Raw genomic sequence first — 14527 nt, 5'->3', positions numbered from 1 at the left:
AATAAATAATTCACTCTTCAAAGCAACCAATTATCATTATGATTGGTTAATATTACTGGGTACTCACTGAGATTCATAAAACTACAATAATGCCTCCCTATGGGTATTAACTTAATACCATTTAGAACTGCAATTGAATTGAAACCATACTACTGTTAATAATATAATCTACAAATTGTCAAAGATGGATGTAGAAATCAGACTGCAATTTGCTAAGATGATTCTTTATGTCAAGATGATAATCATTTTTTTCTTCCCAATTGAATAGCGATAATACCCAAAGTGATGCCAATAGCAAGGAATTCTGGGTAAACATGCCAAATTTGATGACTCACCTAAAGAAAGTGTCTGAACAAAAACCCCAGGCTACGTATTATAATGTGGACATGCTTAAATATCAGGTAAGCCTATTTATATGGCCAGGAAGTGGTTTTTACATTACAAATGTATATTCTAACATACCTAACATTAAATAAAAGTAAATAAAATAACATTTCTTTTAATATTATTTAAAAGCTATAATTATAAGAAAATAGAAAGTTTAAAAGACTACTTGCAGACTTGGTGACAAGAATATTCATACATATTCTTAGTTTAAACTTACAAGTAAAATTTTTATTTAAATATTAGAAAAACATGCCACAGAATGAAGTTGCAGAAAATTACGTCAGTGAATATTATAAATTTTGATAAACTTGTTCACTGTATTTTGTTAAGAACATTACTATATTAAAACCTCTTATTTTAAATTATTAAATGTAGGTACTCTGGTGTTTTTTTTCCTAATATGGTAGTCCTATGAAATAAATTCTAGTAAAATTCATGATAAGAAATAATTTGATGTTAAAAGACTGGTTGGTACAACACAATATAGTATAAAAGAATTTTCTTTTTCTCTCCAGCATTGCCCTCCTCCCAAATTATTACTGGCTTATTAAATAAGCTTTCAAACCAGGATTCTGTACAGCCTGAGTACCCTATCAATTCCCAGCCACTTGATCACCTAGGTTATCTTTAATGTATTATAATTTTTGTGATTAAATATGTTTATATTATTTTTCTTAAGATGGGGAAAAATATTATTTTTAAAGTTGTAGTTTACTAGAAATTGGTGCATCTTAAACATAAATCTATAATCACCAGAGAATTTGTAAATGAATACTAGTTCTGAACTTGTGGTAATTACTAGTATATATAGACTTGAGGCCTGGTGCACGAAATTGGTGCAGTTGCGGGGAGGGAGTGGCCCTCAGCCCAGCCTGCACCCTCTCACATTCTGGGAGCCCTCGGGGGATGTCCAACTGCTATGGAGGCGGGAGAGGCTCCTGCCACTGCCACTGCCACTGCGCTCGCCAGCCATGAGCCTGGCTCAGGGCTTCTGGCTGAGTGGCGCTCCCCCTGTGGGAGTGCAATGACCACAAGGGGGCAGCTCCTGTGTTGAGTGTCTGCCCCCTGGTGGTTAGTGCATGCCATAGAGAGCGGTTGAGCGGCCTTAGCATATCATTACCATATTACGCTTTGATCAGTTGAATGGACAACCAGACCACTGGACACTTAGCATATTAGGTTTTTATTATATAGGATATACGTAGACATCTACATTAAAATCTATTTGAAAATATAGAAATAGACATAGAGATATAGACACAGATACAGACATAGACATCTGCTGGGCCCTGAAACTCCCAGAGATTTTGACTTAATTGGTTTAGGATATGACCCAGATATCTGTATTTGTTTCAAGTTCTCCAAGTGATTATAATGCACCCTATAGGTTGAAAAGCACTCATAATATCATAAGGAAACCATTGAAAGTAAAGTATATATATATGATGGCACATTTTACAAAAATGCAAATGAATGTTTTTTCTGTAAGAATTGGATTATCTAAGCTTATTATCAACTAGAGGTCCAGTGCATGGATTTGTGCACTGGTGGGGCCCCTCAGCCTAGCCCAGCCGTGGGCAAACTACGGCCCGCGGGCCAGATCCGGCCTGTTCGGCTGTTCTATCCGGCCCACGGAGCCGAAAGAGCGGAGGGTTCTCTTGCTCTCCCCTCCGCTCCTTCACCAGCAGCAGTGTTAACATGTATTAGTTCACACAAACACTCCATCCATGCTTTTGCTCTGGCCCTCCGGTCCAGTTTAAGAACCCATTGTGGCCCTCGAGTCAAAAAGTTTGCCCACCCCTGGCCTAGCCTGTGCCCTCTTGCAATCCAGGACCCCTCGGGGGATGTCAGAGAGCCGGTTTCGGCCCCATCCCCGCAGGCCAGGCCGAGGGACCCCACTGGTGTACAAATTCGTGCACTGGGACTCTAGTATGCATACAAGATCTTTGGTTAATCTCTTCCCACCCTCCCCCTCCTCCCCTTGCTCTGAGATTCATCAGTCTGTTCCATGTTTCCATGCCTGTGGCTTCTGCTCCTGCGTTGAGCGTCTGCCCCCTGGTGGTCAATGCGCATCATAGCTACTGGTCAGTTGAATGGTCGGTCAGTTGGCCAGTCACTTAGTCTTTTATATATATATAGATAATATTAAACAAACACACAACGTGACAGAAATTCATCACTTTTATAATTAAAAGATAATAAGATTTGGAAACAGCCTAAATGCCCATCAGCAAATGAATGGATTAGAAAACTATGGTACATCTACACAATGGAATACTACGCTGCTATAAAAAAGAAGGAATTCTTACTATTTGCCGCAGCATGGATGGAACTGGAGAGCATTATGCTAAGTGAAATAAGCCAGGCAGTGAAAGAAAAATACCACATGATCTCATTCATTTATGGATAATAAAGAACATTATAACCTAATGAACAAAAAAGATAGATACAGAGGCAGAGAAGCATCAAACAGACTGTCAAAGTACAGTGGGAAGGCTGGGAATGTTGTGGAGGGGGGCAGTAAGAGATCAATCGAAGGACTTATATGCATACATATAAGCATAACCAATGAACACAAGACACTGGAGGGGTGGGGTAAGGGCATGTGCAGAGGAGTAGGGGAGGCCAGGGGAAGGTCAAAGGGGGGGGGGGAGGAGACATATGTACTACTATTTGTAATACTTTAAACAAGAAAATAAAAAATTTTAAAAAAAGATAATATGAATGCATTTTCATTTAACTTTTTCCCAAAGCATTTCAGTGTATTTAGTGATTGCTTTAAGATTCTGAGAGAAATTAAAGGAGTTAAGAAAAAGACATTCCAATGTAATTTTTCCCTGAATAGGAAGTTAAATTCTGGGGCACATGCATGGTTCTTATGCCCAACAGGGTAAAACTAAAACTGTAGTTATTTTCTTTCATGAACTTTCATTACAAATCCTGCATCTACATTTTCAATCCAAATTAAAATTGTTTTTTTGAAATTTTAAATCCTGTGAAATTTTTAAATTCTTCATATTTGTCATTAAGTGAACCTAGAAAATATATAGAGTCACCTATTGCAATATGAGTTTAGTGTATAAATATAACATTGGCAAGAAACTGAATTCTGGAGTTAAGTCACCTTCCTACTGGCCACTGACCTTGGGCACTTCATCTCCCTGGACCTCAGTTTCCTCATCTACAATTAAAGATAATAATGATTCCTACCTAGAATCATAGATATTTTATAGGTTGTATGAGGAGCTTACTATATTTCAAAGTACTTTGGAAAATGTAAATGTCCCTAGGACAGTTGTTCTGTGTTACAGTGTGCTCTGAAAAATCTCTTGTTGAATTGTGTTGTTTTCAATTATGCAAGGAATTAGGTGGGAGGCACAACTAGTGTTTTTTGGGGGATTGCCCTCAAATTGCAGCATGTTTAGTTTCTGATCACCAGTATCATCCCCCAATAGTAAGGACAATCAGAAACACACCCTCACTTAGCCACAAGCACCTGGCTGAAGAGAACCACACTATGAAGCTGGAACTGCTGTGGACAGAGTGCAGAAACACCGCTTTTGATCTATCTTAACTGATAGATTTTTAAGTAGAAGTTCATTTGCAAAGGATTGTGTTGTTAAAAATATTTAAAGTTGCCGAAACCGGTTTGGCTCAGTGGATGGAGTGTCGGCCTGCGGACTGAAGGGTCCCAGGTTCGATTCCGGTCGGGGGCATGTGCCTGGGTTGCGGGCATATCCCCAGTGGCGATGTGCAGGAGGCAGCTGATCGATGTTTCTCTCTCATCGATGTTTCTAACTCTCTATCTCTCTCCCTTCCTCTCTGTGAAAAATCAATAAAATATATTTTAAAAAAATATATTTAAAGTTTAAAAAATCATAATAATGATTATCTAACTGAAATTGTCCTCAAAAGCCATGCCTGTCATTTTATTTAAAAAACAACACATTTCTGGGCTTGGTTCTGCAGCAGCCACTCCTGCCTCAGGCCACTTCACCATAGTGTCCATATGTGCAGACCTTGCAAAGTCAATAAAGAGCTGTTTATAGTCTTCAAAATCAGCAAAACTCACACTCCATGAATCAAACTGCAAGGGCATAGACACCACCCCATTGCTCCTGCAGGGTGGCGTACTTAGAAAAGGAGAATTTCCTAGAGCTATTCGTTGTCACATTGAACAATCAAGGAATAATAACATTGTGGATTTTTTCATTCTGGGCCTTTAAAACTCAAGTTGATATTATTGGCTTTAGGTAAAATATATTTTAGTTGATTCTTCAAACCTGGATTTTCCTTGGTCAGACTCACAGTTGATTCTAACTAGAATTGACAGTAGACAGCTGAATGCTGCACTTCCGGTTAGAGGACCAAGTCCTTATTTTGACACATCCGAAAAGAGTAACAATAACCTGCTTTGTCTAACTCACTGGTTTGTTGTGAAGGGAAAATATGATAAGAATATCAATAGGGCCCATGAATTAAAGCACTGGTCACTGACTCTGTGACAGGCCCTTTGCTGAGTGTTTCCCATGAATATCTTCAATCTGCCCGACAACTCTATGGGTAAATATTGTTGTTATCATTCCCATTTGGCAGATGAGGATATAACTGAGGCACAGAGAAGTTTAGTAACTAGTCCAAGATCACTCAGCTTGTAACTGGCAATGAGAACTCACATCCAGACCTGTCTAACTCCTGGGCCTCAGCCCCTAACCAGTGCTCTACCACCTCCTTAACTGACATAAAGTGTATTCTAAACTCTACAGTACTAGAGAGTTTAATTATTGATTTTAGTTTTTAATCTGTAACAACTTCCCCGAAGCACCAGCTCTCCCGCACATGGCACCCTTCATGGTGTTTTTCACTGACAGCTCATCTGTGAGCGGCACTAACAGCACAACGTTTTGATGTCTAAGAACATTCCTATGGGAGATAATCCTAGCTTCTGGCTTGTTTCTGATTAATGGTGGAGCCTTAACTATCTCTTTCCTGTCATTTGGCAAGGTGTCCGCCCAGGGCATTCAGTCCACACCTCTGAACCTGGCAGTGAACTGGCGGTGTGAGCCCACCAGCACCGACCTGCGCATAGATTACAAATACAATACGGATGCAATGACAACCGCGGTGGCCCTCAACAATGTGCAGTTCCTGGTCCCCATCGACGGGGGAGTAACCAAGCTCCAGGCCGTGCTCCCCCCGGCAGTCTGGTAAGGAGCCCCAACCCCCTTCGGCTTCCCCAAAGAGCTCCTCTGGACAGAGGGACCCCAGACTTCTTAGCATTTGTTTCCTCCTGGAGACCACAGCAGGCCTGTGTGTCAGGTTCAGGGAAAGAAACAGAAACCACCGCAGCTATTTTAAGCAGAAAATGGTTTAGCACAGGGATTTAGATGCCCACACGTACATGGTGGACGTGCTAGAAAAACAAGCTTTAAGCTGGGTCTCCAGGACTGTTTCCTGGAAGACGTAGCATCGGCCGGCCAGAGGAGCTGCTCGCCTCGGCCATCACCAAGAAGGAACATCAGGAGGCTGCCAGGGCAGCCACTGAATTCAAGAACACCCACTGTCACTCTGGTGAAGGATGAGAAAGTTCCTACCAGCTCTACCTTAACTCCCTTTCCACACTCACAAAACTGCAGGCTGGACTGGAGCGTTGCGGTCGGATCCCCACATCTCAGGTTGCTGGCAGCAGAAAACAGCCAAGAAAGCAGCAGGAGAAAGGCCTCCCTCTCCCTCCTGTTCTCCAGAGCTGACGCAGTGCATGTGACTGGTGAATTCTAATCTGCACCCAGGGCCCTGAACGCCAGGGAGCCTGAGAAGTGGAGGGTTCGCTTTGTAGCCTCTGGGAACGGAGACTGAATAGGCGCTGAGTACCAATGGCAGCTCCTAGGAAAAATGTTCTGGGTTTCCCACGTGATTGTCAAAAGCAGAAAATGGAACATTTTTTAAAAATGAATGCCAGCCATATAACAGCTCCAATGCAAATGGCCTGAACTGATGAACTGACCCTTCTCATCTATCTTTTCAGTAGATGTGTTTAAAAACCTTAACCGTATTGTCCTCTAAATATTTATCTATCCGACGGTGTTGTAGCCTGTTACAATAAGGAACAGGAAAGGAGAGAATTTATATGTGGATAGATAGATAAACAGGTAGATAATGTTTAAATTGTAGCTGGAATCTTCAAAATCCTTTTTAAAAAAAATTAACACTATCTGGAAAAAATAGGGCATCTATTAAACAAAAAACCTTGCAAATGCAAAAGTCTTTTTACCAATTTTATTTTTAGGAATGCTGAACAACAAAGAATATTGTGGAAAATTCCCGATATTTCTCAGAAGTCAGAAAATGGAGGTAATGTCATCACAGGTTTACTTTATTTAATATCTGAGGCTGAAATCATTTGCAGGTATCAGGTAACTATTAACCAAAATACACTTTATACTAAAAGCAAGCAAAATATGTCACTTCATTTTGGCATATGTGTATATCAACCAATAAAAGCAAGTAATTCGTCAATGAATCTTCTGCTTCCCCTTTTCTGCCTCAAACCCACATCAAACAGATCATATTTTCAGCATTAAAATAAAGAGCTTTTAATTAGGCTTATTTCCACTCTGTATCAGATCTCACACTCTCTGATAGTTTAGATAGGTTTTTACTTTCCTCTGATATCAATCATAGGTTGGAGAATACATTGCCTTCTGAGTAGCATATTTCCAAATTTTTTAATACTATTTGGCTGAATTACACTTGAATCTACATGCAGTAGGAGTCACTCATCATATTTAATGATAAATCTTATCACCATATTAGAACATATACTGTTTTCTGATAAGTTAGATTTTGTTTATTTAATTTTGAATACAGTTTCTAAAATTAAACCCAGAATGTGGTGTTGACTATTGTCTTGCAATTATATAATACTTTTTTCATAGGTGTGGGTTCTTTATTGGCAAGATTTCAGTTATCTGAAGGCCCAAGCAAGCCTTCCCCATTGGTTGTGCAGTTTACGAGTGAAGGAAGCACCCTTTCTGGCTGTGACATTGAACTTGTTGGAGCAGGCTATCGATTTTCACTCATCAAAAAAAGGTTTGCTGCAGGTGAGTGTGTGTCTTGTGAGTTTCATTTGCAAAAATAATGTTGCCTCAGCAACTCTTCCTTCCGAAGAAAAAGGTTGTGATTTCCTCATCTTTTTTCTACTCCTCTTTCCCCTCCCAGCCCTCAATTCCTATCTCAATTAGAAAGCAAACCAATCGTTGAATGAAGGAAAAATTGGACAGTGGACTGAAATTAGAAATTAGGAAAGCCCTGGCTACTTATCATGGCTCTGGCTCTGGCTCTGTTTCTTAGGTGGCACTCATTAATCATTCCCACTATATAGATGTGTATACTGAGGTTAATGAAGCAAATCCTACTTTTGTTATATTGACAAGCAAGGTAAATGTCATTTGCCTTGAATGTATCTCTTACCTGAAAACTTTTCTTCTCCAATCTTCATAGATTTTAGACTCGTCAGGCTTAGCTGAGATTTAAGAGGCTCCATCTCCCTCTTTAACAGCAACCTTAAGGAATCTACCCCGGAGATTGGACCTTGTTGCCCATGAGCCGATGTGACCGCGAGATGGGTTTTGGGCACACAAGGCCGTTTGTTGGCAGGGGATTCCCCAGTACCGGGGTGAATATACCTGTCAACGATTTGTTGGGATAAGTTCTGGTTTTTATGCCGGCTGTAATGATACAATTACTAATTACACTCCTTTCACTGTCAGAAATGACCCAGATTGGAAAGTAATTATATGGCAATTCTTCCTACAATAAGATGGATTCTCACATCCAGAAACAACTCTCCCAACCTATTCTGAGCAAAACCCAAATTTGTGAAAAATGTTTACATATGGAAATGTGAAAAGGCCACTAGCTGGTCTGGAAAATTGAACACCCAAAAAATATGATGTCTTATAATTAGTATTTCACCCATCAAATATGCATTATTTGGCTCCTAGGGTTAATGTAGGAGGAATAGAAATGTTAGCCATTTAATAATCACCTTATTGATTATTATATAGTAGGTAACCTACTGGTATGTTGTTTTGTTTTACAGGAAAATACTTGGCAGACAACTAATAAAATCTTGTGCAAGGATTCAGAAGATTCACATAATGGAGAACTGCTGTATGAGAAACAGGTTTCAGTTTGGGTTTGATGAAAACAAATCAAAATCTGCACTTGGGATAAACCTGCTGGAAATGCCCATGACTTTTCCGCAATGATTTCCCTCACACAGTACCATGATGACCAGTCCTACAGTATTTACTTCTAGGTGTAATATTGTTATGGTTTTAAAATGTAATTATTGTATTTGTAAATTGTACTCATTCCAGTAAAGCAGTTAGACACTTGAGTTTTAGCATTTTACCACTCCTGAAATGGATGTAATTTAAACTGTGGTATGTAAATTTAATAGTAGTACTGTTGAATGGCACAGCACTTACAGAGGTAGGTTGAATTTTGTCAATATATAAAATTTAAATATAATATTGATAGCTATCACAAAGGGGGTGCCACATACAAAGGAAATTAAGTGGAACCAGAAAAAAAACTTTTTTTTTCAGTTCTTAGTATGTTTTATTCTAGTGCTAAATAAAAAATTCTATCTTCAAATGTTTAGTGGGTTAAATTCAGAAACTATTTCAGAAAAACATTCTAAGGTTACAGCATATTCAAAGAAAAGCATTAATTACCACTTTTTAAACAAGCTTTTTTTTCAAACTGCAAATTTCATAAAAATGCAAACTGTGTAAACAGGGCCTCTTATTTTTATAACTTGTGTATAAAGGGAAAGCAATTCATATTTAAAGTTTAAGTATATGAAATTATAATCAAGTAAAGAAGATATTGACGTCTTAACTACTTCCCCTCTCTCTACAGCTTAGCAAATGTAGAGATTGTTGAATCATCCAGTCAGACTAAAACAAAAATTGTGATTTTAAAACTTCAAGACTCCCCATAGTTGAGCTGGTTCGCAGCTCTTGCACCGTTACCCTCAGCAGAGAGCTCCTCCCGCCGGGCGTGGAGACCGGTGCTGTGCATCTCCCTCTTCACCCACAGCAGGCAAAATGCTGAGACCAAAAGTCTCAGGAAAAATGTTTGTCCCCTATTTAAATCCAGAAGGAGAATTTTAATCACACTCATTTATAATATTTGGGAAGGAAAAAAAATAAGCTTTATCAAAGAAATTCTCTCCACATAATTGTGTAATAAAGTCCTTTTAGATAAAATTCATTGTATGAAACTATAAATCTTTGCCATTCTGGGGGGAATCAAAAAGAGTTATAAAAAATGTGTTGTTATTTTATTGTTGCAAGGTATAATACAAACTTCAAGTACTCAGTTGGGCCTCACGATGAGGGAATTCAGAACAGAGAAGCACTTCTTCAGGGATCCCAGTTATAAAACCTTCCTTCATTCTGATCTGAAAACACAAGTCTTCCTTCAAGTCATAGAGCTTATTTTAAACATAGGCAAATTCGTGTTCTAGGTTATACTGTTAAATAACTGTAATTATAAGTTGTTTTATTTCTCATGAGTTGCTAAATTTTACTTTACATTTACTCATATTAGACAAAGAATTTTGAGCCCCTTTAAGTTTTAGAATCTTACTCTTAAAATGAGATTGTGACTGGCAGTAGTTCACAGTGGAACTTTCTAAATTGGTGTTTGTACTTCTCAATCAGTGCTGGCTACCCAGAGGATGTTCAAAGTGAGCTGCCTTGCATTAGAAGGATATTCTCAATTGGCTTCTCAAGTCTTGTGTTGAAGTTTTTTAAACAAATAACTAATATAGTCTTTTTATCTAAAGATATGCTATTTGATTTTGAAACCGAAAGAGAGAATGCAAATTTTTAAATATATGAAACATAGGGAAATTCCAAACACTAAAACCAATGGAAAATAAACTGCAGAAAACTGAGAACTATCCAGCATATAAATATAAAAATGTGTTTAAAGTAATCAGTTTGTGAAAAAAACATATTGAAAATTAGCACAAAGCATATTAAAATGTGTAAATATTACTGTTCTCATGTCTTGCTCTTTATATTTATTTTATTTCAATTGGTTCTGGAGTGAATTGGTAGTTAAACACAAGGACTTTTTGTTAATAAAAGAATAATTTTGTTGATATTGTAAAAAATGTAATTTAAAACATAGATTACAATAATCCCTAACATTATTCAAATGTTTCCAGGAACTAAAATTTGGAACAATGAAGATATTCTATGATCTCTTAATTAGTCTTTGTGAAACAGAATGAAAGTCAGTGATTTCAGAGTTACTAAACCTTGAATAACCAGAATCTCAATAGAGGATATATCTCTTTCAGTTCAGAAAATAGGCTAAATAATAACAAACTCATATCAGGGAGGTTTGGGTGTTTTTCTTTTACTCTTGTAGTTTATATTCTCCTGTTACACCTGTACCCATTGTGCTATGCACTAAGAATTCATGTCAGAAAAAATGATCCAAGACAGTGCAAGAGTCTCTGTTACAAAAGAAACATTAAGTCGGGTTCATTATCAATCCCTAAAGCAGAACAACGTGAGCTAGTACATATTAACATTTTCAATACTATGGGTTAAAATGAAAAGGTTTTGTTAACCAGAACATCATGTTCTGAGCAATATGGTTACAAAGGTTCTGCTCTATCAAGATAGAAAGTATGAATGATGCTGCTTTATTTTGGCAAAATGGAAAGTATGTTTTTCTTTTCAAATAAATTCCATATTTTCATGGTATTTTTAAAAATAAATTCTCATTATGAATTAGTCTGAATTTTATCATAATTGGAATTTATAATTCCTAAAGATTAAATTTTTAAATTATTTTTAAAGCTCTATTCTTCTCTATACCTACAGCCAAAATGGGAATTCACTGCATGGTATTTGGGAATCTATTTTACCTATAAAGGAAGAAAGTCCACATTCCAATGGTTTCAAGTGAATAGAGAACAGACCAGAATGCCGAATGTTTCGTGTATTTTTACTCCACCTTTATCTACAGATAGTTCGAGGCCATAATTAAATATATTTTCATTTCTTCTTTTCAAAGAAACCCGCACAATTCTAGTAATGTAACTGCATTACACTGACGCTAACTTCTGCTGTGTGACCTTAGACAAATCACTGCTCTTTTCAGTTTCTCCTCTTTGCAATGAGGGATTTGGATTGCCAATGGTTTTCAAGCTTTTCTTAACAGCAGGACTTTTTGTACTAGAATTGTGCGTGGAATCCTGTTAGGCAAAACAGCTCAAAACAACGCAGGAGTTTCTCCAGCAGTTTAAATTTGGGTTCCCCACCCCGCGACTCCCAGCACTGTTTCCACAGCATAACAACACCTCAATGATCTATACAGTTTCTTCCACATCTGGAATTCCATGATTCTACCTGACTCAGATAGATCACCTTGGGGGACTTTACAAGGACACTGGTACAATCATAGTTATTAACTGACATACAATAAAAATTGATATTTACTTGAGAGCTTACCATGTACTAGTCACTAAAGCTATTAGCTCATTTAATCCTTATATCAATCTCCAAATTGTAGGCACTCTTTTGAATTCCTATTTTTACAAATGCTGACATTGAGGACTAGGCAGATTCACTAATTTGCCCAGAGACACAGCAACTGGAAGTAACCCAGTTATCTTGACTGCAGAAGGAGCCCTGACCTGTTTTGCTTGCTCTTTCTGGAACATAAACTCTTCTGTTTGATTGTACTATACATATTCTATTTGAATGCCAAAGTAAAGGTGCTGTGAAAAATTAGTATCAAAATCAGGATAATTCCAGTAGCAAAATCGTTAGGAAAAATGAGTTTCTCAAAATATGATATGTGGACCACTTGTGTTATTTATTTAAAAAAGGCAATGATTTTGGCTTAATGACAACTATATCCCTGGAGCCTAAGAGACAGTATGTGCCAAAAAATGTATATTAAATAAAGAAATCTCTAGAAATGGGGTTTAAAAATAAGTATTTTGAGCCCCAGCCAGTTGGCTCAGTGGATAGAGCATTGGCCTGCAGACTGAAGGGTACCGGGTTCCATTCTGGTCAAGGGCATATGCCTGGGTTGTGGGCTCAATCCCCAGCAGGAGGCAGCCAATCAGTGATTCTCTCTCATCATTGATGTTTCTATCTCTCCCTCTCTCTTCCTCTCTGACATCAATAAAAATATATTTTTTAAAAAAAGAAATATTTTGACAAGCACCCAAAATTTGAGGATCACTGCCCTAATAGATCTCTCAGGTCCTTCTTAGCTCTGACATTATATCAAAATTTAAATACTAAATTGTAAGTTGAATATCATTTTTTCTAGTGAATTTGTTTTTTTCATTCAGCTCATTTAATTTTCTCCAAATCTTGAAAAGGAGAAAGATAAAGTGGATTTTTCTAAGAACATCCCTCTTTTCCTTAGAGCTCTCCTGTTGTGCTATCTCAGTCTCAAAGTGGCCTGAAATGCGTTCTCTCATTTTCATATTTCTGTCCTTGTCTTCAAAGTCTTGAATGTTTAAAGGGAGCAGTAGGGAGGTTGCAAGCTGTGGTTCATCCCAAACACACAGTCTTAATAAATGTCTCCCTCCCTGCAAAGGAAACTCAGACACCTAACCTATAAGTCAACCCATTTGTCTTGTAGGCCTTTGAATTGAATGTTTTATAAACACAGACTAATGTCATTACAAAAAAATTGCACCAATCCTTTTTATTTCCTTTCTTTTTCTTTAAAATAATCAAAGGCTATCAAGGAAAGTTGAATGGCACCATAAACTATGCAGATATCGACTAAGGAACGGGTTTGTAGGTTTGTTTTTATTAAGCTTTCTTTTTCTCCAAAAATTATGCATTGGAGCAAAATCATATTCAGTCCAAACACTCTCATTTTGTACATGGTTTTCTGATTAGCAATTTTTTAAAACAGAAGCATGATTTTTTTATATCAAAATGAGGGTGATTTCTAGATATTGCTTTAAAAGTTAATATTACAAGTAAACATGTTTCCTTGGAATGAATCAAATTAAACTGTTGATATGAGTGAACAAATCAATTCATGTTACGCTGAATGAAGAGACTGTTCTGACCCACCCTACCCCCTTTTACTGTGTGCACTCTCTCTTGAAGCTTTATTGTATTTTCCTGCTCCTTTTTTTTTTCCAATTTGGCAAATAACATTTAGATTTCACTCAATCACTCATGAATTGAACATGGATACCATTACATTACTTTTGGTGCATGAAATATATAGAGGAAGAATGAGAGAAGAATACAATGTCTTAAGTCTCTAAATATTAAAAAACAAACAACAAAAAAACCCACTAGCTTCTCTCTTTTGCCATTGCTTTGATGTTCTGTCTTCTGTAGGCTACAGTTGCATTTTTAATATCTAATTGAAATCTAAGCATCCTTCTTGAAGGAATGTCAAAATTTAGTATCTATGGGCAGACCTCTTGACTGTCCCTTATGTTTAATACCTGATTTGTATCTTACATGAGTATTCTATGAGAGAAAGGCACCTCCTTGTTGACATTCACCATGGGCATAGTAACTTATTCTCTAGGTTTAACTTCCAAGGGTATTTTCCTTTGATTTCTAGTATCTCTGATCACCTCTTTCTGTCCCTAGGGTTATACATTGCCTGTTCTGGATACATTGTCTATGTAACCTTAAAAGAAAGGATGTTTTCAGTGAAAAGCAAATATATTTTTATGTGTTCCTAAATGTCTAAAAGAAAATAAGTACATTCCAGTATTTTCCAAATCATGTTCGGTTCTACTGGTTCTGGCAAATGTTCATTGTGGTCTGAGAATAAATGATTCTATACCATAGTACCCACTTCTTGGACATTGATAATAAATGTTATTGTTTTAATGAAGTTTAAGATGAAGTTATTGGATCAGGATAACACTTTTTTCCCCTAAAAACACCTAGAAGAAATTTAGAAAAGTTTTAACACCAGTTTACATATTTGTCACCAACTACAAATAATATAACCAGCAGGGCTTTAAATAGTTGGTCTAGTTTTTTGTTTCAACTTTAAGGGAAATTCCTGACATTTCAAGTGAATTTAAATTTCATTAATACATCAT

At 37.2% G+C, this 14527-nt stretch overlaps 1 protein-coding gene across 1 annotated transcript in view; it reads left to right on the top strand.

The window, feature by feature from the left end:
- The window catches only part of SGIP1 (SH3GL interacting endocytic adaptor 1), a 214341-nt gene extending 200028 nt beyond the window's left edge, over positions 1–14313 (top strand). The window contains exons 21-25 of the mRNA XM_059689264.1: positions 269–401; positions 5392–5594; positions 6674–6738; positions 7323–7487; positions 8489–14313. Coding sequence (XP_059545247.1) covers positions 269–401; positions 5392–5594; positions 6674–6738; positions 7323–7487; positions 8489–8511 — 589 coding nt within the window. The 3' untranslated portion in view covers positions 8512–14313. The remainder of the gene's footprint in view (positions 1–268; positions 402–5391; positions 5595–6673; positions 6739–7322; positions 7488–8488) is intronic.
- Positions 14314–14527: the final 214 nt, after the last annotated feature.

The sequence above is a fragment of the Myotis daubentonii genome, chromosome 3, assembly GCF_963259705.1.
Source record: "Myotis daubentonii chromosome 3, mMyoDau2.1, whole genome shotgun sequence".
NCBI lineage: Eukaryota > Metazoa > Chordata > Mammalia > Chiroptera > Vespertilionidae > Myotis > Myotis daubentonii.
Note: the sequence above shows the minus strand (reverse complement) of the source record. Positions and strands in the feature narration are given on the sequence as shown.